The sequence below is a fragment of the Crinia signifera genome, chromosome 4 (assembly GCF_055691185.1).
Source record: "Crinia signifera chromosome 4, ASM5569118v1, whole genome shotgun sequence".
Taxonomy (NCBI): domain Eukaryota; kingdom Metazoa; phylum Chordata; class Amphibia; order Anura; family Myobatrachidae; genus Crinia; species Crinia signifera.
In genome coordinates, this window is record NC_139220.1 from 278,519,007 (window position 1) to 278,545,232 (window position 26,226).

The window sequence follows — 26,226 nt, forward strand, 5'->3', positions numbered from 1 at the left end:
TAAAATAGGATAGAGATAGTGTTAGTGAGGGAAAAGTGTTAATAGAATGTAAGGGCATGCCGCACTAAAGTCACCCAGCCCATCCAGTCCAGGAGCACCGCACCCCACACCACCGTTACCCTAAATTGGGTCTACGATTAACCAGCAAGGAGCCACATGATAATGGCTCCTTACTTGATATATCCAAACTAAGAGCTACCTACCTTGGAGCAACCCCAAACTACTCCATGTGGCATATCAGGACCCACATCTCCTCCTAATATGGGCTCCCTTCTGCCTCTAACAACATACATACAGATAGTGGTAGATGCTCAATTAGCTCAGTAGCATTTCCCAGGTGCATGAGGGAGGGGTTAAATACTGGTTAAGTAAAACAAGACATTTTTTCCCTCAACACACTGAGCAATGCTAGTAACCAATCTAGAACACTACATGATAATAGAATTCAGAGATATTGGTTACATATACCTGCGCAGGTTGTATGATAAGCCCCCAAGCCGCGTCAAGGCTTCTCTGTATATTGGGGGTCCCTAGCGCTATATCTAGGTGCAGGGTGCGGCACCCCAAAAAACTATCATAAGCTGGGAAGCCCAGCGCGGCATGCCAGTGATATACTAAGTGTTAATAATTAGTGATAGGAAGCCGAAGCTATATAAAAGGAGAGAGATAAATGAATGCAATTAAAATAGGATAGAGATAGTGTTAGTGAGGGAAAAGTGTTAATAGAATGTAAGGGCATGCCGCACTAAAGTCACCCAGCCCATCCAGTCCAGGAGCACCGCACCCCACACCACCGTTACCCTAAATTGGGTCTACGATTAACCAGCAAGGAGCCACATGATAATGGCTCCTTACTTGATATATCCAAACTAAGAGCTACCTACCTTGGAGCAACCCCAAACTACTCCATGTGGCATATCAGGACCCACATCTCCTCCTAATATGGGCTCCCTTCTGCCTCTAACAACATACATACAGATAGTGGTAGATGCTCAATTAGCTCAGTAGCATTTCCCAGGTGCATGAGGGAGGGGTTAAATACTGGTTAAGTAAAACAAGACATTTTTTCCCTCAACACACTGAGCAATGCTAGTAACCAATCTAGAACACTACATGATAATAGAATTCAGAGATATTGGTTACATATACCTGCGCAGGTTGTATGATAAGCCCCCAAGCCGCGTCAAGGCTTCTCTGTATATTGGGGGTCCCTAGCGCTATATCTAGGTGCAGGGTGCGGCACCCCAAAAAACTATCATAAGCTGGGAAGCCCAGCGCGGCATGCCAGTGATATACTAAGTGTTAATAATTAGTGATAGGAAGCCGAAGCTATATAAAAGGAGAGAGATAAATGAATGCAATTAAAATAGGATAGAGATAGTGTTAGTGAGGGAAAAGTGTTAATAGAATGTAAGGGCATGCCGCACTAAAGTCACCCAGCCCATCCAGTCCAGGAGCACCGCACCCCACACCACCGTTACCCTAAATTGGGTCTACGATTAACCAGCAAGGAGCCACATGATAATGGCTCCTTACTTGATATATCCAAACTAAGAGCTACCTACCTTGGAGCAACCCCAAACTACTCCATGTGGCATATCAGGACCCACATCTCCTCCTAATATGGGCTCCCTTCTGCCTCTAACAACATACATACAGATAGTGGTAGATGCTCAATTAGCTCAGTAGCATTTCCCAGGTGCATGAGGGAGGGGTTAAATACTGGTTAAGTAAAACAAGACATTTTTTCCCTCAACACACTGAGCAATGCTAGTAACCAATCTAGAACACTACATGATAATAGAATTCAGAGATATTGGTTACATATACCTGCGCAGGTTGTATGATAAGCCCCCAAGCCGCGTCAAGGCTTCTCTGTATATTGGGGGTCCCTAGCGCTATATCTAGGTGCAGGGTGCGGCACCCCAAAAAACTATCATAAGCTGGGAAGCCCAGCGCGGCATGCCAGTGATATACTAAGTGTTAATAATTAGTGATAGGAAGCCGAAGCTATATAAAAGGAGAGAGATAAATGAATGCAATTAAAATAGGATAGAGATAGTGTTAGTGAGGGAAAAGTGTTAATAGAATGTAAGGGCATGCCGCACTAAAGTCACCCAGCCCATCCAGTCCAGGAGCACCGCACCCCACACCACCGTTACCCTAAATTGGGTCTACGATTAACCAGCAAGGAGCCACATGATAATGGCTCCTTACTTGATATATCCAAACTAAGAGCTACCTACCTTGGAGCAACCCCAAACTACTCCATGTGGCATATCAGGACCCACATCTCCTCCTAATATGGGCTCCCTTCTGCCTCTAACAACATACATACAGATAGTGGTAGATGCTCAATTAGCTCAGTAGCATTTCCCAGGTGCATGAGGGAGGGGTTAAATACTGGTTAAGTAAAACAAGACATTTTTTCCCTCAACACACTGAGCAATGCTAGTAACCAATCTAGAACACTACATGATAATAGAATTCAGAGATATTGGTTACATATACCTGCGCAGGTTGTATGATAAGCCCCCAAGCCGCGTCAAGGCTTCAATTAGAGGTAATTTGATTAGTAAGGCAGCTTTTCGGCGAAAACAGGCGCAAAAAGAAATCTTAAACTTAGAAACAGAAATCTCTTCGCTTCTTAAACAACATAAGCTAAATCCTACTTCTCTGGTGCTTGCTCAAATTAACTCCCTTAGAGGGAGACTAAATACAATTCTATCCCGCAGATCGGCTAACCTTCTTAAGAAACTCCAACAAAAATACTATGATAAAGCAGATAAAGCTGATTCGGTTTTGGCCAGTAAACTTAGACAGAAGAAATTGTCTAGCTTGATAACCAAGATTAAGGGCCACAATTCGGATAGAATCACATATGACCCTATACAAATAGTTGCGGAATTCCATGATTTTTACAAAAAACTATATAATCTGAATAGTCCCTGTCCCCAAAATAACTCTACTAGTCCCCCATCTCTTTCAGCCTTTTTTTCTAGTGGTCTACTGCCTTCCCTTAACGAACAGAAAATGTATGACCTGAATGCAGATATCTCAGAGGAAGAAATATGCTCAGTAATTGGGGGGCTTAAACCTTCCTCTACGCCTGGCCCGGACGGGTTTTCCGCTCAATACTATAAAAAATTTGCATCAATTCTGACTCCCTTTCTGAAAAGCTTCTTTAATGGTCTACTCGATGGTGATTCATTTGACGCCTTGACCTCATTGGCCAATATAGTGGTAATTCCAAAACCTGACAAAGATCCCCTCTTGGTCTCAAGTTATAGGCCCATTTCCTTGCTTAATGTTGACATCAAGATATATGCAAAGATCTTGGCTAATAGGCTGGGCTCCTTGCTCCCTGACCTAATCCATCCTGATCAGGTGGGCTTTGTATCTGGTCGACAGGCATTCGATAACACACGTCGAACCATTGATCTGATTCATGTTATTCATGAACAGAAAATCCCGGCTCTGGTATTAAGTTTGGACGCTGAAAAGGCCTTTGACCGGATTCAGTGGCCTTTTATGTTCCACACACTCCAATCAATAGGTATTTCTGGTAGATTTTCACATGGAATCTCAGCTCTCTATGACAAGCCACGTGCAAGAGTATTGGCCAATGGGGTGGCTTCATCGCCGTTTTTAATCACTAATGGGACTCGACAGGGATGCCCCCTGTCTCCTCTCATTTTTGCTCTAACTATTGAGCCTCTGGCAGCGCGCATTAGAGCCAATCCCAATATAAAAGGTATAAAAATAGGGGATACGGAGCATAAAATTGCCCTTTACGCTGATGACGTCCTGCTCACAATCACCGACCCTACTAACTCCCTCCCTCACCTTTTTCGGGAAATAGCAGACTTTGGGGAGTTATCGGGATATAAAATCAACCCATCAAAAACTGAGGCCTTAGATCTCTATGTCCCACAGCTTACTAAAGAGACACTGGCGTTGACCTATGATTTCCGTTGGAACAGAAGCCAGCTCACTTATCTGGGTATCGCTATTACCAAAAATTATCGTCAACTCTATCAGGCTAATTATCCTAAACTAATTGCTCGCATACATAGAGATCTGGCTGATTGGAGAGCATATCATATTTCTTGGATTGGTAGAGTAAATGCAATTAAAATGAATATACTACCACGATTGCTCTATTATTTTCAAACCCTGCCGATCCGCGTTCCTCCATGTATCTTTAAACTTCTTCAAAAAAATATTATGGACTTCATTTGGGCGAAAAAAAAACCAAGAGTGAGTCGTTTAATAATTCAACGACGCCCTTCCGGTGGCGGTCTTGGGGTCCCGAATCTAAATTCATATTACTTGGCAGCGAGATTGGCTCAGTGCGTGCTATGGAATAGACCCAACTCTGAGAGGGTGTGGGTGGGAATTGAGTCTCAGTTTCTCGGGTTCCACTCGGTTTCTACTCTCTTATGGTTATCCAAATCGGTCCGTAATAAAAATGCAAAAGCCCACCCGGTTATATCACATTCTCTAGAAATCTGGGACTCTGCCAATAAAAGATTTAATTTTGCACCTTCCCCCAGCCCACTGATCCCTTTATTTAATAACCCAAAATTTCGCCCAGGTTGCTCCCCATATACATTTAGAAGCTGGTGGAAATATGGCATTAGATTCCTTAATGACATTTCTCAAACTTCTTCCTTCCCCACTTTTGCGGATATCCAAGCAAAACACCCTATTCCTCATAAATCTTTCTTTCAATACCTCCAAATCAGACATTTTCACTCCGCAGTTAATAATCAACTTACTGCTAGACCACTCACCTCTATTGAACACCTAGCTCTTTGTAATACATCTGCAAAAGGCCTAATCTCAACTATATATCTTTCTTTGTTACCTCAGGCTTCTAATATTAAAGATGCGTATGTGAAGGCATGGGAAGCAGATCTGGGTGAAACGATACGGGATGAGGAATGGTCTGACATTTATTCTAACGTTGCTTCTAGTTCAATTTGTGTAAAACTGAAAGAAAACGCTTATAAGTTACTCTATAGATGGTATTATGTTCCAGTTAGACTTAATAAGATGAATGCAGATATATCCCCCCTATGCTGGAGATGTGGAACAGCGGATGGCACGTTCTTGCATATATGGTGGGACTGCCCAGTTTTGTCGCCTCTTTGGCAGAAGCTAACTACTTTAGCTAATTCCATTTTATCTTTGCAAGTTCCATTTAAGCCCGGTTACTTCCTCCTCTCTATGGATATTCCAGAAACAACTCGTGCTAAGAATAAATTGTTCACCCACATGGTCCTGGCGGCCAGAACTTGTATCGCGGGTCACTGGAGATCTGCAGTTGTACCGTCCATGGATGAGGTGACTGCTAAGATCTGGCATATCCATTCAATGGAGTATATGACGAGTATCTTAAAATGTTCTTCTGCAAAATTTATCAGGGTCTGGGAGCCTTGGACCACGTATTTTAATATTCCTCCAGCCTTTCATTAGAAAGACTAGTCCCCCCCCCCTTTTTCCCCTCCCTCCTTTGTTCCTTCCTTTTCTTTTTCACCCCCTTTCTTCCTTATAAACTTTTCAAAATTCTTTCACACTATGGTTCAAGTACTTGTGTGTTAGTTTTATTTGTGTATACTTACATGTATAGTTAGAAACGTGAATGTAGATATGTAGGTACATATAAGTATTAAAATATGCAGGTATAGACGTAGGCAAATATACGCATGTAAGTAGGTAGGTGTATATATTTTGTGTTGTTAATATCTATCTATTAGCGGTATATGTATTGTTTATATATTCCTATAGTTGTCTATAAACAGTATATAATATCTCCCTTAAAAACAATTATTTGATCCTGACTGTCCTACCTTTGCATGGATTCTGCAATTTCACTGACTGTACCCAGTTGGACCCTTGCTTTCTCATGATATCGTACATTCTTTTTATGTCTTTCATGTATCTTTGATACCTTTAATAAAATTTATTGAAATCGAAGAAACTGTTAACAAATAAATAAATACATTTCTAAAATGAAATAGAATAGAATAGATAATAAATACTGAACTTCCTAATTCTACCACTAGATGGCTCTGCCGTTACCAGGTAAACAAATCCGTTCTCTCTAGCCTCTTTTGATCTCTATAGTTTGCAACTTTGTCGTCTCCTAGCTTTACACTCTATGGTCTTTAGTGTAAATCCGTTTAGCCCGTTGTCTAGTCTCTATGGTAGCAACAGTCCTCCTGGCCCAGTCACACACGTGCATATGGCTACTCTGCGCTTCCATGAGCTGGGGATAGATGACCGACTGCTGAAGGTAAGCAACGTCTGGCTGCCTCTCAGGGTCACTGTGTTTTATCTCCAGCTAGAAAAGGCACTACAGCTGCTGTGGAACCATAGGTTCCAGCATGCCCTGGCTGCATGTCATTAATCAGACTGTAGACAACCTATGAGCATCCTGTTTCGCCCTAGTTGATGAAACTACAAGTCTCAGCGTGGTGCTCCCATAGCCTTTGCTGTATACAGTAGTGCAAGCTTGGGCAGCTTGAGGCAGTCTAATACGTGTGGAACTACAAGTTACAGCATGGTCTACTAGAGGTTTATAGGGTAGTGTCTAGATCCCATTCAGTTTTGACAATTTTCCCATCATTCCCTGGGTCCACGTATTCCTGGAGGGGGAATGTAAATCTGTGGTGAGCGAAGCGAGCGTACAATGCAGCTAAAATAAAACCATATAACCGACACCTACGTGAATTACATATAAAATAAAAAATGTTGTGAGGGCATCTAACAACTTCCGCCCTCGCTGAACATCATATCCTGTAATCAAAACTGAAGGGGATCTAGTCTCTACCCTCATCAGTGATGATATGTCCCGTTGTGTTGGTGTAGTGATTCAAGCGGTGCACTCATTAAAGGTATCCAGGTAGGTTCTTGGCTGGCAATAGGGTGCATCATTGCATTGCCTATTACCTCACAGGGGATAACGATATCTATTTGTATGGTTAGTCCCATTTAACATGTTCTGTTAATACTGTGTGTAATAAAAAAGTTCTGTGGTCATGTTACAGTAAATGGTTCTTGGGCAATTCATTTTTTTTTTTGTGAGAGTTAGCATACTTCTAAAGTGTCCAGGAGCTTGTTCAGTTGTTTTGGAGTGACCAGACACTTTAGAAAAGCTAATAATCTCAAGGCCCCATCCACTAGTGGGACGTGTCACATGTAGTACCCTGCCAACTTGTATGACAGCTCCCGGGGCGGCTGTATCGCATACGATGCATCGTATATGGTCCTTTTGCATACAATGTATCATATGTGACTCCAGTGGTCCATGGCTGAGGGATCATAGAGATCCACTAATATTGTCAGGCGCATCGCAATTGCAGGAAAAGGACATGCGATATGACACTTCTTTCCTACACGCTACTCCCCGACCCATGACTCTTTGGTTTCATGGTTATAGTTCTATTCCGTTGAATGTACAGTGCTGCTGACACCTTCTATTGCAATATAAATAGATTATGTTAATAATAGAGTTGTAGCATGATGTACAATGGTCAGATCATTTTGTTGTGTGTTCTATGTGGACATTTCAGCTGGTTTCCCCACAGCTGCCACTAAAATACGAGCATGAGAGCGCAATTGCAACGAGTGACACATCTCTTCTCGTACCCTCCTGAGGTGGTGACAAGAAATGTGCGCAAAGTTCACAGTTTGCCAGCTTAACCAATGTGTTAAACAGGTTTAGCCACTATACCCTGCTAAACTGTATTTGGTCGGGACAAACGCAATGTTAAATGAGTAGAATCTATATTCCCTTCATGGAGACAACCCAGATATGACGTCAGGTGAGGGCGGAAGGTCTTTGATGGCTCTACAGTGGTTTTTTCCAATCTAAGGCTGCATTGTACCCTCACAGTTTCGCTTCACTCGCCACAGGTTATTCACAATAGAAGATGTGGACCCAGTGCATGATGGGAAAGGCCCCTTCAGCAAAAGGAATCTAGGTGCTTCCATGTTAAATGAGCACACGGAACAACTAGATTGCTCCTTCGGGCACCCAAAACAATTGAAGTCCTCCCTCTATGCCTAAATATTGCAGGAAAATGTATAGTTTAATAATATGATAGAGCGAGAAACTGGAGTAACAGTGGTATTATTTTAGAATGCCAGTCCCCTGTATAGGGGTCAGTCCTAATCCTTCTGCGGCACAGGTAATTACAGCTATGTGTCACACTTACAGTACCTCTAGACCAGTGGTTCCCAACCTCGGTCCCCAAGGACCCCCAACAGTGCACGTTTTCCCGGTCTCCACACAGAAACACAGTTGAACTAATTAGCTCCAACTGTAATCTTTTAAAATGTGTTGGTGAATAATGAGTGCACCTGTGCAACTGGAGAATGTGCACTGTTGGGGGTCCTTGAGGACAGAGGTTGAGAACCACTGCTCTAGGCTCCTGGATTTTTGCATACAGAAATTTGCAAACGTACTAAATCTACTTTTACTCTAATTTGACATTTAACTCTTTATTATCTACTAGGTGATTCATCGCGCCCTACGGGCGCTCTTCACACCGGCGTAAGGGGCTACGCCCCTTAATTTGTGAACATTTGTATTGTGAGAAATATGGTTAGAATTGTATGAAAGATGCCCTGTATTGCAGCTTCTGGCAGTGGGTGAGGGTCCAGCATGGCAGCACAGGAGTACCGGACGGTGGCCCTGAGTCAGTGTCTCCTCCTACTGGGTGGGAGTTAGGGTGCATGAGAGCAGGAGGCTGGGATATGAGGCATGATAGGGGTATGTGGGCAACACAGCGTCAGCGATTACCCAGTGGTGGAAGTTACGGTTCAGGAGAGCAGGAAGCTGGGTAGTGATAGGGGTGTGTGGGCATACGGGGGACTAAAGAGGGTGGTGGACACTGTGCAGCTTCTGCCAGTGGGTGAGGGTCCAGCGTGGCAGCACAGAAATACAGGAGTCAGTGTCTCCTCCGACTGGGTGGGAGGTAGGGTGCATGAGAGCAGGAGGCTGGGCGGTAAAGCATGATAGGGGAATGTGGGCAACACAGGGTGAGCGGGTCTCCACTGGCGGAAGTTACGGGGCAGGAGAACAGGAGGCAGGGCAGTGTCCTCCCACATTGATGGCAAAAGTATTCAACATCGGCCATAAACCATCGATTATTAAAAATCATTGATGTTCGATGGGCATCCCTAGAACTGGAGGAGGGTGGGGGACAGTATGCAGCTCCCGGCAGTGGGTGAGCGTCTCCTCCCACTGGGAGGGAGTGAGCGTGCATGAGAGCAGGAGGCTGTATAATAGTGGTATGTGGGCAAGACATTGATAAAAGTTGTGGCGCTGGTGCAGAGGGCAGTGGGGAAACCTGCAGTGCGGCAGCCAGGGCCGGATTTCCCACCTAGGGGCGGTACCTGCTTGTGGTGGTACAGGATCCCCCATTGTCACGGGGGTACGTGAAATGCGGGAGCGGGGGCCGCGGTGGTCCGCTGGGGGGTGGAATTGCCGGAAGGGGGTCTGGGGGGTCTGCAAATTGCGGGAGGGTGGGTGGTGTGTGGGGATCCGCGGTTAGCGGGGGGGCTTGAATAGTGGGAAGGGGGGTCCGCAAATTGCGGGAGGGGGGTTGTCGGGGTTAGTGAATTGCGGGAGGGGGGGTTGCGGAGGTCCGTGAGTCAAGGGGTGGTGGTGCGGGGGTCCGTGAATCACGGGAGGGGTCATGAATCGCAGGAGGCGGGGGTCGTGGGGGGGCTGCGAATCGCAGGAGGGGGGGTGTGGGGGGTTGCCGTGAATTGCATGAGGGGGGCGTGAATCAAGGGAGAGTGGGCGCAGGGGGGTGGTGCGGGGGTCCGTGAATCGCGGAGGGGGCATGAATCGCGGGAGGGGGGGTCGTGGGGGGTTCCGAATCGCAGGAAGGGGGTATGGGGGGTGCCGTGAATTGCGTGAGGGGGGCATGAATCGCGGGAGGGGGGTCCCCGAATGTGTGAATTACGGGGCGGTTGCAAATCGCGAGAGGTGCCGAGGGGGCCCGCAAATCGCGGGAGGGGGGCGCTACGGGGGGTTTCGTGAATCGCGGGAGGGGGGGTCGTGGGGGGTTGCGAATCGCAGGAAGGGGGGTGTGGGGGGTGCCGTGAATTGCGTGAGGGGGGCATGAATCGCGGGAGGTGGGGTCCCCGAATGTGTGAATTAGGGGGCGGTCGCAAATCGCGAGAAGTGCCGAGGGGGCCCGCAAATCGCGGGAGGGGGGCGCTACGGGGGGTTCCGTGAATCGCGGGAGGGGGCGGCGCGAATTGCGGGAGGGGGGTCGCAAATCACAGTAGGGGGGGGGGGTGCCGTGAATCGCGGGAGGGGGTCGCGGGGGGTCCTTTTAATGCCGGGAGGGGGGGTCGCAGGGGTCCCGCGAATCGCGGGAGGGGAGGATGCAGGGGTCCAGCGAATCGCGGGAGGGAGGGGTCGCTGGGGTCCTGCGATTTGCGGGAGGGTCGCGGGGGTTTCGCGGGAGGGGGTGGTTGCGGAGGTCCAGCGAATCGCGGGAGGGGGTGGTCGGGTCTGGGACGGATATTAGACAGCACTTACATTGACAGCCATTACATCGACACCATTAGTTCGACAGCTCAATAGGTCGACATGGTTTTAGGTCGACATACCATTAGGTCGACATGTCATTGTGTCGACAGCTCATTAGGTCGACAGCTCATTAGGTCGACATGTTTTTAGGTCGACACTGCCATTAGGTCGACAGAGTCTATATCGACAGTCAAAAGGTCGACATGGGTTTTTTCACTGTTTTTTGGCCGAAATGTCGACACAGTCGACATGGACACAGTTTGAAGTGTACCGCAGCCGCTCGCTATGCTTCGGGCACGGTGCCTCGCTGCGCTCGGTACACTATTTTATTCTCCCACCACGCCCTAGTGGATAGTAGGGCATGAAATACCGCCTGTCGGCACATGTCGGCTCAATAAACAGTGAAAAAATCCATGTCGACCTTTTGACTGTCGACATAGACACTGTCGACCTAATGGCAGTGTCGACCTAAAAACATGTCGACATAATGAGCTGTCGACCTAATGAGCTGTCGACCTAATGAGCTGTTGACATATTGACATGTCGACCTAATGGTATGTCGACCTAAAACCATGTCGACCTATTGAGGTGTCGAACTAATGGTGTCGATGTAATGGCTGTCGATGTAAGTGCTGTCTAACAATTTTCCGGATACCGGGGTGGTCGCGGGGGTCCCGCGAATCGCGGGAGGGGGGTCGCGGGGGTCCCGCGAATCGCGGGAGGGGGGGTTCGCGGGGGTCCCGCGAATCGCGGGAGGGGGGGTTCGCGGGGGTCCCGCGAATCACGGGAGGGGGGTCGCGGGGTTCCGCAAATCGCGGGAGGGGGGGTCGCGGGGGTCCCGCGGATCGCGGGAGGGGGGTCGCGGGGGTCCCGCGATTCGCGGGAGGGGGGTCGCGGGGGTCCCGCGATTCGCGTGAGGGGGGGGTCGTGGGGGTCCCGCGATTCGCGGGAGGGGGGGTCAGGGGGGGTCCCGCGAATCGCGGGAGGGGGGTCGCGGGGGGGTTCCGGAAATCGCGGGGGGGTCCTGCAAATCGCGGGAGGGGGGGGGTCGCTGGGGGTCCCGCGAATCGCGGGAGGGGGGTCGCGGGGGTCCTGGCAGAGGGTAGGGATGTGCAGGAGTAATGGTGGATGGTGGCTGTGGAGTAATGGTGGATGGTGGGCGTGTACTGTAGCCCTGGCTGGGCGGGGGGAGGTGATGTCAAGGGGGTTGAACGTCAGACACATGAAAGTGAAACTGTCCTACACAGGAATGTTCTCCATGTCCTACACAGGAATGTTCTCCACAGGGGTTGAGTGACAGATCTGGCTAAATATATAAGAGATAACTTCGAAGCACAGCATACAGTTGTTCTTGGATTCGGTAAGCAGTGTACATTCGCATATTCTCTAATGCTATACAATTTGTTCTGATGTCTCCATAGGCCATTGCAGATTTAGGATGGGCCAAGCCAACCTTGATCCAGGAGAAGGCCATTCCCCTGGCCATGGATGGCAAGGACCTCTTGGCACGAGCAAGGACAGGCTCGGGGAAAACTGCAGCTTACTTAATTCCAGTAATACAGAATATTCTTCAGTCTAAGATGGTAAGTGTACCGGGTGATCTGTGCTGCTATCATTGCGGTGAGGCTGCTGTAAAAATCTCCATCTGCTTTCTTCATGTTTAAGAGTTAGGTCAAATGGAGCGACCAAAATTAAAGTAGAACATCTATGAAATGCACCATTGTATGTCTGCTACAGATTATGGTAGGGTTTGCCAAGCTTGGTACTCAAGGCACCCTGGCTCTCTGGGTTTCATTTCGATCCTTGCTTCAGCTTGAGCACTGGGGCCTTAATTCCTACCCTGCATATTTTAATTGAAACAGCTGTGCCCAACCATGGATGTCCTTAAAACCTGGATTGTTAGGGGGCCTCAGGACACAGTTTTGGAAACACTGGTTTATGGTGTAGCTTATGGTAGGGACCCCCTATGTCACCCTACCTACTTTCAGCAGTATTTGCTGTAATCAGCCACCTCTAGTTCTTAAACTCGGTCCTCAGAACCCCACACACAGTTCATGTTTTCCAGGTCACCCGGCAGGTGCATTCATTACTCATTGACACATTTTAAAAGATCCACAGGTGGAGCTAATTATAGACCTGCAAAACATGCCCTGTGTGGGATACTAATGACCAAGTTTGAGAACCTGTGCTCTAGAGCATCTTGCTAATACATTACGGCTATCCATAGCTTTCTGTGCTATGTATGTATAGTATATAAATAACCAAGGTGGGGTCTCCATCTCCTGTACACTAAAAGAGTTGCCTACAAACAAGTAATGCTGGCGCACACTGTCGGCACATTTCCTGGCGATGATTACTAGAATAGGCAATGGTGGGCCCATCTGATGTTCTCCCTCTGCAACCACTGTGATCATTTTCCCATCAAATGTCCTCTATCTGCTTGTATTTATATAGACCTCTCCCCCTCTTTCTCAGTCCGTTTCTGAACAGGCCGTCCAGGTTCTGATTCTGGTACCTACCAAGGAACTTGGCCACCAAGTTCACCAAATGATACGACAACTGACCACCTACTGTGCCCGTGATGTTAGAGTGGCAGACATATCTGGCCAAGCGGACATTTCTGCTCAGAGGTATGTGCTAGTAGCGGACCAATAACTTAAATCCCTTGAAGGATTGGAGACTCTTACATTAACAGGATATCTCCCTTCTTTAGACCAATTCTGATGGAGAAACCAGACATTGTAGTGGGTACACCATCCCGAGCACTGATTCACATGAAACAGCAGACACTGTGCGTCCGTGATACCCTCCAAGCTTTGGTCATCGACGAGGCCGACCTCATCTTCTCCTTTGGGTTTGAAGAAGATTTGAAGAGTCTTTTGTGGTGAGTGTAATGGCTCTTGACCAACATGTAAAGGATCTTGAAGCAGCCTATTAAAACCATGAATCAGATAAAACCAGCCTTGTGGGCTTAAAACGATTTAAAAGAAAAATCACAGGCCCAACATACGCCAAATGGCTCTCCCTGATCAATGCCCCTCTTGAACATGAATAATATGTGCAACTGGCCAGAGGTGGTGCTAAATTTGACCGTATTTAGGGCCTCTGAGCTCAGTACACATTTGTTTGGAAAATGGGCAAAACCATGTGCACTGCAGGTGGGGCAGACGTAACATGTATAAAGAGAGTTAGATTTGTGTGAGTTATTTTGTTTTTGTGTAGGGTAAATACTGGCTGCATTATTTTTACACTGCAATTTAGATTTCAGTTTCAGCACACCCCACCCAAATTTAACTCTCTATGCACATGTTACATCTGCCCCACCTGCAGTGCACATGGTTTTGCCAATTTTCCAAACAATTGTGTAATGAGCTCAGATCTGAATAAGGCCCCTAGTGTAGATCAGTGGTCAGGGAACTGGGGTAAATGACCCCAAATGGGGTAAAAATGAAATTCCTGGGAGTAATGGACGGTCGCTCTTCCGAGACACAACGCGACCATCCATTACCCCCAAGAATTTATTTCATTGCATATAGATTCTATACAGTATACATGACCGGCTGTGTGTGTTACAGTACTGTAGTGTACAAGAACCTGACACAGTGCAGTGCGCCAGCCCTTTGTGTATAACGGGGTGTTTGCCTGGTTATAGGCTCCTGTATCTCTAGTCTAGGGGAAAAAATTTGCGCAGACTGTCACTATATCATCTTGAAATACTGACACTAATAGTTGCCTGGACATCATATTATCAATGCCTATACAGCGCACAGCTTGGCAGCCATTGATGATGATGATGATGATTACCATGTATGGCTATGTGTGTAGTGTTCCCACTAGGCTGTTTTAGTGGGGCGCTACGCCCTGCCCGGTTTTTAAAGGGCAAAATGTGCTTTGCCCCTCTAGCAGCACCCTGCTAACACATCCTGCTGCCTGTCCCCGCTAGGCCCGCCCCCTTTCGTGACGTCGGCCGGTCTGGCCCATCCCTTTTCGTGAAGTTGGCGGGTCCGGTCCGCCCCCATTCGTGACTACGGCAGGTCCGGCCCGCCCACAACAGTGACGTCGACGGGTCTGGCTGCCCCCTTCCATGACGTCGGCGGGTCCGGCCCGCCCACAACAGTGACGTTGTCTGGCCCCTTTAAGCTGACCCCGTGCAGCACCGCCTTTCCCAGTTCCTAGAAGGAACAATGTGTGGTAATTTCTGAGGGTACAGTGTGTATTACAATGATATGATTTCCTTCCTTTCAAATCAAGGGTTGACATCGGCGTATCAAAATATATTTTGGGGTGAAAGGTAAAGTTCCCTGGCTCACCTATGGCTGCTCTGGGTGTCCTCCTCTGCTTTGCACTTCATACCCCGCTGATACAGCAGCCTGTTTTGTAATAGCGGATTTATTATTTTGTGATATCGCCCCTCATTGATATAATTGCTGGTATATGTTCTACTTCGTTTATAATTCTGTATCGTTCTGTATCGTACTGTTCTAGTATTCTTTGGATTTTATGCTTACTTTGAATTGAAATGATACTTTACAAGCACCCTGTGTACTGTCGGTTTGTTTTTAATTATCTTTACTTTTTGTCTCTGAAAAATGTAATTGTTGTGGCTCAGTTTACAAAACAAAACCTCTGCAGAAAGAGTGACCGTACAAGAAAGTCTTGAGGGGCAGCCTTGGCCTATCAGAGCGGAATTATACAGTTCACCAATTTCACTTTTTCTCTTACAATTTTAGCCAGCTCCCCAAGATTTTCCAGTCTTTCCTGATGTCTGCCACATTCAATGAGGACATCCAGGCACTAAAGGAGCTTGTTCTGCACAATCCAGTGAGTTTGGTGCATTATTTAGTTGTAAAGTGAATCTTCTGTATTATTAATAGGTATAATCGGCTGGGTGCTTATCTTATTGCATACGGAGTTAGCCACATTAGGCAGGAATTGAGCTGTAGGGGGTGCAAATGTTCATAGATGTAAGAACTAGAATACCTGCTTGTTGCCTCTCACTTTCCTGATTTGCTGTAAGCCCTGCATTAGTTCATGAGAGGTGCTAAACATTTGAATATTTCTTATGTATAGTTGGCATTGATCTTCAAATCCCTGCATCCCCTACCAAAGTGATCTGGTACTTGTAGTTCTACAGCAACTGATCCATGTAGCCAAAGTCAGTCCTTGACTTTCAGTCTGCATAAGTCTGTTTTACATTTATCTTATTGTCTCCATTTGCTTATTTCAGAATTAGCTCAAACCCCTCTCGGCAGACTTCCTGCTGTGCTTCTCCTTATCGACCAGATGAGATAAACTGGAGAGTGATAAACCACCAGCCAATCAGCTCCTACCAGCCATGTCACAGGCTGTGTTTGAAAAATGACAAGTAGGAGCTGATTGGTGGTTTATCACTTTTCAAGCTTAGTACATCTGCCCCTGTTCTCTTCCCTTTTTCTCTTTTCGGCACTTTATTATATAGACTATTCTTCATATTATCTTTTTGATTTTTTCTTCCTATCTTTATTTTGCTGTACATGTCAGACGTGCAAGACTTAGCTGATGATTAGTAATATATATATGTTAGGGGATATGGTCATTGGGTCGACATGGAATTAGGGCGACACAAGTATTAGATTGACATGGGCAAGGTCGACAGTCAAAAGGTCGACATGGTGTTTTTCACTGGTTTTTTTTTTTGAGCCGACCTGTTCCAACAAGCAGGATTTAATTCCCTATCATCCACTAGGGCATGGTGGGAGAATAAAATAGTCTGCAGAGCGTAGTTAGCCATGCGAGGGGACACTGGGCTACGTTTCAGTGTCCATGTCGGCATTCGGGTCAAAAACTGTGAAAAACCCATATGTCGACCTAATGCTTGTGTCGACCTACAAACATGTTGACCTAATGGTGTCGACCCAATGCTTGTTGTCCTAACTGCTGTAGACCTATTGGTCCATACCTTAATGTTAGTGCTGCTATTACCCTGTCCGCACAAGCTATTTGTGTATCTATGCAAGTAATCTCCATGTTCCCTGTGTACCACTGATCATAAGTGATTCATCAGTCACCGTGTTCCCCCTCCTCCCCAGGTCACCCTGAAGCTGGAGGAGTCCCAGTTACCTGACAGCTCTCAGCTCACACAGTATCAGATTGAGTGCGAGGAGGAAGACAAGTTCCTTTTGCTCTATACTTTGCTTAAACTTTCTCTCGTCCGCGGCAAAACCATCATATTTGTGAATAACGTGGAGAGAAGTTATCGCTTGAAACTGTTCCTGGAGCAGTTTAGTATCCCGGCCTGTGTGCTAAACTCGGAGCTGCCGGTGCAGTCTAGGTAAGACCGTATTCCACTGCACACTCCTTTCCCAGGATTATTAAAACAAACTGTGTATGGTCATTTTGTGTCATAATAGTATATTGGCACTAGTGCCGGCTGCAACAGATTAAGGGTCTGGAGCTGAAAATGATCCAGGGGCCTATTGTGAGTGGTAGGTGTGGCCAGAGATTTGTGGGTGTGGCTAATGCCATGTGGTGTACACACCTACACTATCTGCCCAATGTCTCTCTAAATTCGTAAAATATAAAAAAAAATACATCATTTTGAGAATCAAATAAAATTGTAATACTTTTGATTTATGGTCGACCATGTGGGCAGCTGGTCATCAAACTGTCATGATTATGTGGTGACCTTAGGCTGTAGTCCAACCTGTCCCATCGGTAATCGGGCCCTGAGTGGATGTACATCACCCTAGTATGTAACCTTTTGTGATAGGCTTTCTTGGGTCCTTCACCGGAAATGGAATTTTATTATTTGGATGAATTATTTCATGGGGGTCTAAAGGGTCCTTTTCACCCGATTACGTATCGTTTGTGCTGCACGTAAGATTTATCGGAATTGGGAGCATCTGGCAGCACTTACTGAGGTCTCTCTATTCATTATGATGGTATAGCTTTCCAAAGTAATGCCCATCAATGTGTTTGTCCTGCAGGTGTCACATCATTGCACATTTTAACCAGGGCTTCTATGATTACATTATTGCAACGGATGAACAATCATTATCTGACCCCGCGGAAAAGAAGGGAAAGAAGTCGGCTGGAAAGAAAAAGTCAGGAAGAGGAGAAAAGTGAGTAAGAAAAATCCTGTTCCTCAGGCATCAGCTAGATCTCGTCTCCTGTCCTGTCCTGTCCTGCTACTCTGCTGTTCCTTTTCTCACACTGCTCTTGTATTACATCCTATCCTGCTCTGCTACTCGCGGTCTCAACTCCCTTTTTCCCTTGTACTACTGTTTTTGGGCCAGACTTCCCAAAGTTTAGAGACCGCAGCTCCAGCAGGACAACTCCTCCCAGGCACCCCTTTCAGGACACTTTGGTGACCTATTTCCTTTCTGCTCTGCTACTCTGCTGTTCCTTTTCTCACACTGCTCATGTATTACATCCTATCCTGTCCTGCCTTCCTCTCTGCTATTCCTATTCTCACACTGCTCATGTATTACATCCTATCCTGTCCTGCCTTCCTCTCTGCTATTCCTATTCTCACACTGCTCATGTATTACATCCTGTCCTGCCTTCCTCTCTGCTATTCCTTTTCTCACACTGCTCATGTATTACATCCTATCCTCTCCTGCCTTCCTCTCTGCTATTCCTATTCTCACACTGCTCATGTATTACATCCTGTCCTGCCTTCCTCTCTGCTATTCCTATTCTCACACTGCTCATGTATTACATCCTGTCCTGCCTTCCTCTCTGCTATTCCTATTCTCACACTGCTCATGTATTACATCCTGTCCTGCCTTCCTCTCTGCTATTCCTATTCTCACACTGCTCATGTATTACATCCTGTCCTGCCTTCCTCTCTGCTATTCCTATTCTCACACTGCTCATGTACTGCATCCCGTCCCTGTCCTGTCCTGCCTTCCTCTCTGCTATTCCTAATATTTCACTGCACATGTTCTACATCCCACATTTATCCTGTCCTGCTCTACTAATCTCTGCTGTTCCTGTTACACTGCACATGTGCTATATCTCATCTATGTCTTGTTCTGCCCTCCTCTCTGCTGCTCCTATTCTTACATTGCACATGAGCTACTTCCAACCTCTATCCTGTCCTGCTCTGTGTTCCTGTAACACTGCACATATTCTACATCTCGTCTTTGTCCTGTCCTGTTGTCCTCTGTTGTTCCTGTTACACTGCACATATACTGTACTACATCTCTACCCTATCCTGCGCTGTTGTCCTCTCTGCTGTTCCTATTCTTACACTACAAATGTGCTACATCCAACCTCTATCCTGTCCTGCTCTATCTGTTCCTATAACACTGCACATATTCCAGGGTTGCCGACCCTCCCGGAATTACCGGGAGTCTCCCGAAAATCGGGGCCCCCCGGAAGGGTGGGCAACCCTCCCGAAATCAGGGGGACCCCCACTGAGCCCCCCCCCCCCCCCCCCCCCCCCCCCCCCCCGATCGTGGCATTTAAATGCTGCAATCCGCGGGTCTCAGAGGAGGGGGCGGAGCTAAAATGACACTCGTGTCATTTTAGCCCCGCCCCCTCCATGGAGATCAGTGGTTTCGACTATTTCCCGTAATGGGGGCAGGGCTTAATGACGTCACCGTCAAGCAACACCCCCCCCCCCCCCCGAACGTGTAATGAAAGTCTTCTCCCGGAGAGGAGCATTTGAAAGTCGGCAACCCTGACATATTCTACATCTCGTCTCTATCCTGTCCTGTTGTCCTCTGTTGTTTTTATAACACTGCACATATTCTACAGCTCCTCTCTATCCTGTACTGTTATCCTCTGTTGTTCCTGTTACACTGCAAATATACTACATCTCGTCTCTATTCTACCCTGTTGTCCTCTCTGCTGTTCCTATTCTTACACTACAAATGTGCTACATCCAACCTCTATCCTGTCCTCCTCTCTGCTGTTCCGATTCTTACACTGCGTGCGCCTACATCCCACCTCTATCCTGTGCTGTACTTACTCTCACACTACATCTAGCCTTGACCCCGCCATGCAGTACCAATACGGTTCGCGATGGTGATAGTGTAAAATGGATCCGATATGATTTCCCGGCGGTCGGGATCCCGGCGGTCGGAATCCCGACACTGGAATCCCGACCGCCGAAATCCCGACAAGGGGGGGACATGGATCGCCCCCCCTTGCGGGCTCGCTGCGCTCGCCACGCAGCGGGCCCGGTGCCTCGCTACGCTCGGCACGCTATTTTATTCTCCCTCTATGGGTGTCGTGGACACCCACGGAGGGAGAAAGTTTCGGGATTTCGGCGGTCGGGATTCCAGTGTCGGGATTCCGACCGCCGGGATCCCGACCGCCGGGAAATTAACCGCATCCCGTGTAAAATATGTGCTGGAAGCTTTCATTTTATGATCTCACACTTTTCCCCCACTGGGGCTGGACATGCTGATTGCTGGTACCCTTATGTGAGATTACTGATGCGAAGTCTGGGAAACCGTCTCATTATTTGCTCATGTAATAGTAAATGTTGTCGGCTCGTTCGTGTTGGACTTGTATGCTATGTTTTGTGGCCCTGTATACATTGTCTGCTGCTCAGCAACATGTTATGTCTTTTCAGAGGTCAGGACAGTGAGTACGGCGTGTCCCGGGGAATAGACTTCCAAAATGTATCTACAGTGTTAAACTTTGACTTCCCTCAGTCTGTTGACTCCTATATTCACCGTGCTGGCAGGTATGTGTAATAGAGGCCAGGAGCCTGTTACAGCTGCATATCCTATTCCGCCTGCCTTTCATTTTCCCTGGTCTCATTATTCCTTCTTCTTTCAGGACAGCCCGTGCTAATAACCCAGGTGTGGTTCTTACATTTGTGGCACACACGGAGCTCCCCCTGCTGACCGACATAGAGGAGGCGCTAGGTGGAGGTTAGTATGAGGCATGCACTCGGATACAAGTGTGAATAATGCTCCAATTCTCCTTTCTTCACACTTCAGCAAGGCCACCACTAACTTTAAATCTGTGGTTATTCAAAACAATAACTGAATTAAATGTGGACCTATTATACAATCCTAACTCCTGATGTTCCCCTGACAGGTGCCTCCCAGGAGTGTGTACTGAGCCCATACAGGTTCCGCATGGAGGAGGTGGAAGGGTTCCGCTACCGTTGTAGGGTGAGTAAGAGGGAACATATTCTCCAGTTCTGTGGGCATACTTTAGCTAAAAATCCCAAAATATTTATAGCTTCAAGTACTTTTCAGGAGAACGTGTAATTGAGAATCCTACTTTATATTGTAATTTGGGGCATATTCTGCTAAGCTAGATGTATGCATTTCTGAATATCCTGGTACTGTACATTGCAAGCAGAAATAAACTGCTTATTACCAATAATATTTAGCAGGGGTTCATGCTTTGGACCAGTTGCCGCTCTCCCTGTATATATGGGACATCAGATGGAAGTTACACGATCAGAGTGTGCCGCTGTAGTCACATGTACCATGTAGAACTTACTGACCGCGTCAGGAGATTTGGTTTGTTCATGCAATGTCTCTTCCGTAGGATGCAATGAGGTCGGTGACCAAGCAAGCCATAAAGGAGGCGCGTCTAAAGGAGATAAAGGAAGAACTGCTCAACTCTGAGAAACTAAAGGTCAGGCCCACCTTGTAGCATCTCGTCACAATCCCATTCCCACCTAGACACATTTTCTGTGTGCCCAAATTCATCACCTTAGACCCCAGTTCTGTGGTGTACAATGGGAGCCAGTATAAGCACTGAGCTGCACATGTGTATACCCCATGGGTATTAGAAGAACCTCTGTCTGACTTATGCACAGGGAGCTGCAGAGTTCACCTAGTGAGTCACGGCTGCAAGTCCTGGCTCTGTCACTGTGTGACCTTACACAGCAGCAGATTGTAGCCTCGTTTCACCTGCTCCCACCCGCAGTCCTGGCACTGCTCGCCTCTTATCAGCGGAACACAGAGACTGATGGGAGCGTGAACATCTTCATGCTTGTGTAAGTCACACTGACCTCTGTATTCTTGTAATGAGCTGTCGCTGCAGTCACACACTTCCCTATTATAGTGTTCTGTGCCTTGTGGTTGGTAATGTCCTATAAATGCCCAATAGACTTGTGGGGTGTTCAGATGGAATGTACTATACACCTATTAGGCAGGGGTTCCTGTGTTAGATGGGTGTAGCATCTCTTCCCTCCTTTGCACTTATTTAGCAAAAAGCAGACTACCTGAATTCCAGCGTCCCAAGTGTTGTATAGTTTTGATTTATGTTCTTCTAATGCCATCTTCTTTCTTACAGACCTATTTTGAGGACAACCCCCGGGACTTGCACCTCCTTCGGCACGATAAAGCATTGCACCCTGCAGTAGTCAAGCCTCATCTGAAGAATGTTCCCGATTATCTGAGTATGTGTTGCCTGTATATGCGCCATGCCCCCATTCATGCACTGTACTATTATGTAGAAGAATGAAGACAAGTCTTCTGGGTGGCTCACTTGACATGTAGTGCAGCGTGTATTGATTTTTGCATTATGCACCTGGATGGAGCAAACATAGAGGTTCTTACCTTCTCTGGAGACATGACCCACACTCTGGCTGCTCCTGAGTGTACTATGCAAAAGTATAAAATATCAGCACCTGTCCTTATAGAACATTGGGCCAGATGTATCAAGCTTCAAAAGTGATAAAATGAAGAGTGATAAACAGCCAGCCAATCAGCTCCCGCCTGTTATTTTTCAAACCCAGCCTGTGACATGGCAGGTGGGAGCTGATTGGCTGGCTGTTTATCACTCTCTATTTTTTCACTTTTGAAGCTTGATACATCTGGCCCATTATACCTTTGCATCGGCCCCTTACTTCCACCCATCCTCTTCTCGGTCTGATGAAAGCACTGTGGGTTTGAGAACTCATTTATTAAGCCTCTGCAAAAATAGGGTCACCAGAGCTGTACTTTAACAAGAGTTCATTGTCTTTACCCAGTGCCCCCAGGCAGCCACTGCCAGCTTTATCTCCTCTAGAAACATAGCTGTCTGGATCCTCAAACCCATGGCAGGAATTAAGGCAGGGCAACCTTGTGAATAGTTCTCTTTTGAGGGGGGAATTTATTAAAACTGGTGTGCTGGTAACTGCAAAAGAGGTGCTTTACCCTATATCAACCAATCAGATAATAGTTCCATTAGTATAGGCCTGGCCAACCTGTGGCTTTCCAGCTGTTGTGCCACTACACATCCCAGCATGCCCTGCCACAGTTTTGCTATTCGTCAATACTGTGGCAGGGCATGCTGTGGGGTGCTTGGTTTCACAATAGCTAGAGAGCTGCACATTCAGAACACAAGGGGGAACATTTGGTTGCCATAGGTTACAAGATAGTACACCAGCTTTGCCGACAGTGCTGACCCTTAAGGGGCCCTCACACTGCAGCGATTTGGCCTCTCCATCAGATTCCTGACGGATCAGGCTGAGAAGTCAGCTGAAAATTGTCAAATCGCATGTGTTATTGCCGATTCGGATCAGATGCACATTCTCGTGCAGATCAGCGTCTGATATCGGACCTGCTGCAGGGAGGATCCGGCAGCGGTGGATGGGGTTACACATGCGATATATTGCATGTGATCCTGGGCAGTACAAGGGAATTCTTATGCAACTTATACCTCTGAGAAGTCGACTAAAACTGAGCACCTTCGCTGTTTCATTGCTATTTTCAATTTGCTGTCATTGATTTTAATTGTATTAAAAAAAAAAAAATGCTCGCCTAGAACTATGACTTGAGCATCTGATATTCCCATCTCCTGTTCCTCTTAATTTTACCATCTTCTGTTTGTTACAAACGTTTGCACATGTACTGTGATGTAACTGTTTTTGCCTTACACAGTCCCCCCTTCCCTACGCTCCATCGTGGATCCTCTGATGAGGAAGAGGAAAAGGAGGAGAATTCAGACGGGACCCTCCAAGGCCCCAGCTAAAAAGGTGAGTGCTTAACTATTCGCGCAGGCTCTCTCACTAGTCATGTGACCGTTCTATCTATCTTGTTGCAGTAAAGGGCGATCGGAGATAGGGTTGGACAGATCATTGAAAGATTATTTATTTTACGACCTAAGGGTCCATTGACTTTGAATTTTTTTTTTTTTTTTATTATGTAAGTAGTAAACCTTAGGGGAGGTGCACGTACTATGGAAAGTTCCTTATAATCCCAGCAGGGGATATTTGGACAGGTCTGTTTGCACAGTTATGTCCAATTAGATGTATCCTCACAAAGTTGTGTTTTTTTTTTGTTTTTGTTTTTTTACGCTCCGATTTTATCTTGCATTAGAAATCAGCCCAAGTTTGATTACGTATAACCTGTTGTCATTCAACCAGTAGGTGGCGTTACATACATACTAGCTACACTGTACATTTTGCCAGTCTGAATTTAAGCGAGCTAAAGGACCAGGTCCATCTAGCCAGTACAGGTGCGTACATACGGATAGATTTTACCAACGATTCGATCTCGTTAACAATTTGCTCTGAACTCCTTCAAAAACGATTTCTTGTCAAATGTTAAAAGATTGAGCAAACGATTGCTTAAAAACGACCGATCGTTAACGAGTCGTTATCGTTTGTCGTTCCTCCATAAACACAGTAGATTGATCTTCTGCCCTGTGATTATGGGTGTGACTAAAAAGAGGTTAAAAGGCATCCACCATTTTAGCTCAGTGCAGTTCTGCTGTTGGAGAGGCATGGTTTATACCTGTTTTTCCCTGGTGAACTGCATTTCTTTTGCTTGTTAGCAAAGTGTGCTTTGAGTTTTTGTTCAGCATGGATTCCTATCGTTACAAACTTGCGTTGTCCTACGCATATCTCAAGTTGAAACGCAATAGGGATCCGGCCTGAAGGAGGAGGCTGGTCAGATCGTGTAGGAGCAAGGAGTGGCTCTCTTCTGCTTTCCTCTCCACGCAGCCTGGGACAGAAAATGGCGGAGGGGAGTGGTTAGCCAGTCGTCTGCCAATCCAAATCGTTTCCTGTGGAAACGATATGCAAACGATTGGTACACTTCGATAGCGATTGGTCGCTTATCTTTCTGCATACAGGAAAGATCAGCGACCTCTACTAAAGACTGGCGGGTGCGCGCATCGTCGCCTATATCGTCCATACACACGGAACGATTTGAGCGATTGGTCGTTAAAATCGATCGGGAACGCCCAGATCGTTGGTCAAATCTATCCGTATGTACGCACCATTAGGCTATTTTAAAGTACCTGGTTTTCCTGCTTCCACTTGTCATGGTCAACACGTGCGTTGGAGATTTTTTCTTTTGTTCACCAGAGGTCCTTTGGCCTACTTGGATCTAACCTCTACCATGATGGTGTTCCTTAATGCAGTCGGTGCTTAAGGTGTCTGACCTTTTACATGCTGTGGGAGTGCCCATTACTAATGGAAATTAAAGCTGCATACACACTGTGCAATAGATGTTGACCAGGGGTAGCCAACTCCGGTCCTCAAGAGCTACCAACAGTTAACGTTTTCCAGATCTCCTCAGAGTCATATTGTAGTAATTAGCTCCACCTGTGGATCACTTATAATGTCAGTGAGTAATGAATACACCTGTGCTCCAGCTTGGTGATCTAGAAAATGTGAACTGTTGGTAGCTCTCGAGGACTGGAGTTGGCTACCACTGATGTTAGACCATGAAATTGTTAACCGTTTCCCTTGCACTCCTCGGAGTGACAGAACAAACGATATAGTGCATAGACACTGAATGATTTCAAGCAATAAACATTATTTTCTTGCTTTGCCACTGATCACCTTTTTTTGAATCTATCGTTTGTACGATATGCATCCAGTCATAAACGTCATAGGCAAAATTTGACTGTACAGATGAGAAAGGAGGTCAATAAATATCGGTGGGACCGCTTATCTGGCGATATGCATGATATTAACAGTTATCGTGCATATAGTATGCCTTTATTGCATAGTGTGTATGGGGCTTATGATTTGTAGCAATTGCAGTTGTGTTAAAATATTTATTGTATAATCCATAAAAATCTGTTGTCTGCCCAACATAGTTCAAGAAGACACAGAACCCACTGCGAACTTTCAAAAATGCAAAGGGGAACAGGAGGGCGGCCACCAGGAAAGGCACAGGGCAATCCTGAGCAAACGCCACCATTACCGGCCATCAGACAGGTCCGTGCGATACAGGACTTGTCGTATCACTTCTATCCTCAAACATGAAATCTCTGAGGGCGCTCTTTGTTGTATGGGGTACAGTGACTGCGGTTCTGGCAGAGGAACGCCCTTCACTGTCGGACAGAGCAGATTTTAGCATCACTTTGTAAAGTGCCTTGTAAATAAATATATGTAATTTTGTGTATGAACTCTTCCTCCGCTAACAGATATTATTTCTAAGCAAACTCTTTGTGGTGCCATCAGCCGCTGCTAAAATACAGGTCGTCCTCTATTAAAGAGCTGTAAGAACATTTGGATACTGTGTATTTATATAAGGACGCAAAAACATTTTTTGGTGCCCTTTAATGAAATGACCCATGTTTTTCTCTGAAATAACTTGAAATAGACAAAAGGAACTGGCATCCGGCATGGTTTACGCCATTTTTAACAGAAATAGGACTAGGCATACGGCACAGATAGACATGATAGGATCCATATCCTAATATTTTGTTGCACAACCTTTAGAGGCAACCACTGTAATCAAGAGATTTAATGAGGCTTCTGCACCAGT

At 46.5% G+C, this 26,226-nt stretch overlaps 1 protein-coding gene across 2 annotated transcripts; it reads left to right on the plus strand.

Annotated features, from left to right (window-relative positions):
• Positions 1 to 6,147: 6,147 nt before the first annotated feature.
• On the plus strand, positions 6,148 to 25,864 carry DDX56 (DEAD-box helicase 56). Of its 2 annotated transcripts, none has more exons than XM_083184712.1 (14): positions 6,148 to 6,301; positions 11,980 to 12,141; positions 13,034 to 13,188; positions 13,272 to 13,442; positions 15,289 to 15,379; positions 16,627 to 16,868; positions 17,524 to 17,658; positions 20,124 to 20,237; positions 20,333 to 20,427; positions 20,597 to 20,673; positions 21,059 to 21,148; positions 21,812 to 21,917; positions 23,383 to 23,477; positions 25,553 to 25,864. In XM_083184712.1, exons 1-14 carry the CDS (start codon positions 6,167 to 6,169, stop codon positions 25,640 to 25,642), a joined length of 1,758 nt encoding a protein of 585 aa, XP_083040838.1. In that variant the 5' UTR covers positions 6,148 to 6,166; the 3' UTR covers positions 25,643 to 25,864. The 2 variants fall into 2 exon arrangements, with proteins under 2 accessions (XP_083040838.1, XP_083040839.1); XM_083184713.1 differs by lacking the exon at positions 6,148 to 6,301 and adding an exon at positions 6,796 to 6,910.
• The last annotated feature ends 362 nt before the right edge of the window (positions 25,865 to 26,226 follow it).

Coding starts and splice junctions, on each gene's coding strand:
- DDX56 (XM_083184712.1), top strand. CDS start 6,167: ATGGTCTTTAGTGTAAATCCGTTTAGCCCGTTGTCTAGTCTCTATGGT. Junction 16,869..17,523: donor GAGCTGCCGGTGCAGTCTAG/GTAAGACCGTAT, acceptor TTTGTCCTGCAG/GTGTCACATCATTGCACATT. Junction 20,428..20,596: donor AGAGGAGGCGCTAGGTGGAG/GTTAGTATGAGG, acceptor TTCCCCTGACAG/GTGCCTCCCAGGAGTGTGTA.